The sequence below is a fragment of the Lolium rigidum genome, chromosome 2, assembly GCF_022539505.1.
Source record: "Lolium rigidum isolate FL_2022 chromosome 2, APGP_CSIRO_Lrig_0.1, whole genome shotgun sequence".
Classification (NCBI taxonomy): Eukaryota; Viridiplantae; Streptophyta; class Magnoliopsida; order Poales; family Poaceae; genus Lolium; species Lolium rigidum.
The window spans coordinates 146375445-146377863 of NC_061509.1; the positions used below are offsets into that span (position 1 = coordinate 146375445).

Genomic DNA, 2419 nt, shown 5'->3' on the forward strand with positions numbered 1-2419 from the left:
AGCACGACGGAAGATCGCCATCCCGATCTCATGTGATTCCAACCACGTGACCCACCGGTCGTAACCAACGATCGGCAAGCAACCGATCGATCGCCGCTCGTCTCGGCGACACAAAGAACGCTGAAGCGCGCGCGTGCCACACACTCACACCATCTTCAGGCATCAAATCGCGGCTCATCGCGAAAAGGTGATTCGAGAGTCCGTTTCTGGAGAGGTTCATGGAAGATGCAAAATTGGCAACTCGAAACGAAAATCTCTTTACTTCTGCGATTGATGTTCTAGGACTGCTAACTTAATATGGTGGCACTGATGTCATATCAAAACTCCCATTTCTATATATACAAATTTCACATCAGTCGAAACTTTGACGGCTCCAATGTTCCGTGATCATACTTTTCTTCAGATGGTTGGGCTGAGGATGTTGAGCAGGGAGACTCTGGTGTTGACAAGGGCCCGGAACACCTGCTCGCCGCTGCCCTCCACGTCCGCGATGCAGCGCCCAAGGTTGTCCATCCGGTCGAACGCCGCCTTCCGGTCCTCCTCCTCCGGGTCGACGTCGGCCACGGTCGCGTCGCGCCGCGGCTGCTGGTTCGACGAGACGGCGTCGTTGTGCTGCTTGGTGGCTGAGCGGCGCTTGGCGCGCGACATCCAGCGCATGAGGTCGGCGACCCACCAGACGCGCATGGAGGAGGAGGTCCTGGTGGTGACGATGACGTGGTGGTTGGTTCTGGGCGTGGAGGAGGCGAACCTGGCGGGGGAGGGCATCCAGCAGGGCGGCGCGCCGACGACGTCGACGCGGGCGGCGGCGGCGGCGACGGAGAGCGCGGAGACGCCGGAGAAGACAGCGGCGGAGGCGGACGCGACGGCGGCGGCCGCGTCGACGACGGCGGCGGCGAGGGCGGCCGCGTCGGACGGCAGGCCCGCGGGCGCGGGGGGCGGGGCCTTGGCGGCCACGGCGCGCGCGGCGGAGGCGATCCGCGGGAGGTCGCGGCCGGACCGGCGCAGCCCGCGCGCGGCCGAGGCGAGGCGGGCCGCGTCCTCGCGCCGCAGCGCGGCGCGCGCCTCGGCCTGGAGCGCGGCGAGGGCGACCAGGGACGCGCGGAAGCTGCCGTGCGCGTCGGCGAGGCGGAGGAAGTCGTCGAGGAGCCGCTCCGCGAGCGGGGAGCGGGCGAGGCGGTGCAGCGGGTCCTGCGCCAGCGGGTGGTGGAGGAGGCCGGAGAGGGACGCCAGCACGCGGCCCAGCTGCTCCGCGGCCGCCCCGATCGCGCGCGCCGTCGGGGCCGACGCGAGGCCCGCCGCCAGATCGCGCAGCGCGGAGACGTCCTCGTCGAGCTGGAGGACCAGCGGGTGGAATCGGCAGGGTAGGCTCGCCGAGCGGACGCGGTAGCCCTCCGCGGACTTGCCGTTCGGCCCCGCCGCCGCCGCCGGGGAGGAGGAGGACCTGGGCGCGGGGAAGGAGATCGTGCGGCGGAACCCGGCCACCATCGTACTAGCTTGCAGCCGTAGCGACAGCGGCGTTACTGGAATGGGATCAATGGATCGAGCTATGAGGCGAATTTTAAAAATGCGGTGCGGAGTGAGATTCGGGAATGGAATGGAAGGAAGGGGTCAAGCGCACGGGCGGGCGTTATATAAAGTGGAGATGGAAACGGTGGAGCCGTTCTAGTTCTAGAACGGAGGTGGCAGGTCAACATACTCCTAGGTCATGCTCCTCACGCACACCAGGCTTCTTGGGTTGGGGCCCGGGTGGCAGGCTGGGATGGGGTAGACATGCGTCGGCGTAGTACTGGTGCAGGGTTTGGTGGCACGACTGCCGGAGTGAATGGACGTGGTCCCTCAAACGTATCTTCGAGATCTTTTGAACGTACTGGTAATAAAACTGGTGCAATATGCAGTGAAAAATGATAAAAGTGGGGGTGTTTTCATAAAGTTTCGAGGCAAAATAGGCTGGTTCTAAAAATATTTCATATCAATTATTATGGTAAAAAATAATATTTAATTATACCGGTTCTATATTGAATATTATAGATTTAGATGAATCGATTCTCAGTAAAAGACAAATATCGAGATATTTTCCAGTGTCTTTGAGGCTGGTCATAGTGGGCAATATCATATGGTAGTATCATGTGGATGATATTATCTCTTTAATGGACGATATCATATAATAGTATCGTAATCTCGTTATTTCATTGATTTGTAGAAAATCTCAATGTAAATACCCTACACAATCTATTCGACATCAAATTTTTTTCAGTTTTATACGTTGTCTACCAATGATACCACTATGATATCTTTCATCATTAATTACAGTCAAAATCTATTTGACATTAAGGAACCACTGTTTGTGAGCTTCCAATATTTGAGTCCGGAACAACTGGACATTAGCAAGTATCTCCAAGAATTTGTATGATTGGAGGAG

At 58.2% G+C, this 2419-nt stretch overlaps 1 protein-coding gene across 1 annotated transcript; it reads right to left on the bottom strand.

The window, feature by feature from the left end:
* Positions 1 to 233: 233 nt before the first annotated feature.
* Positions 234 to 1485, bottom strand: LOC124690197 (ion-translocating oxidoreductase complex subunit C-like). Its single transcript, XM_047223615.1, has one exon. The coding sequence runs from the start codon at positions 1483 to 1485 to the stop codon at positions 400 to 402; it is 1086 nt and encodes a 361-aa protein (XP_047079571.1). The 3' UTR covers positions 234 to 399.
* Positions 1486 to 2419: the final 934 nt, after the last annotated feature.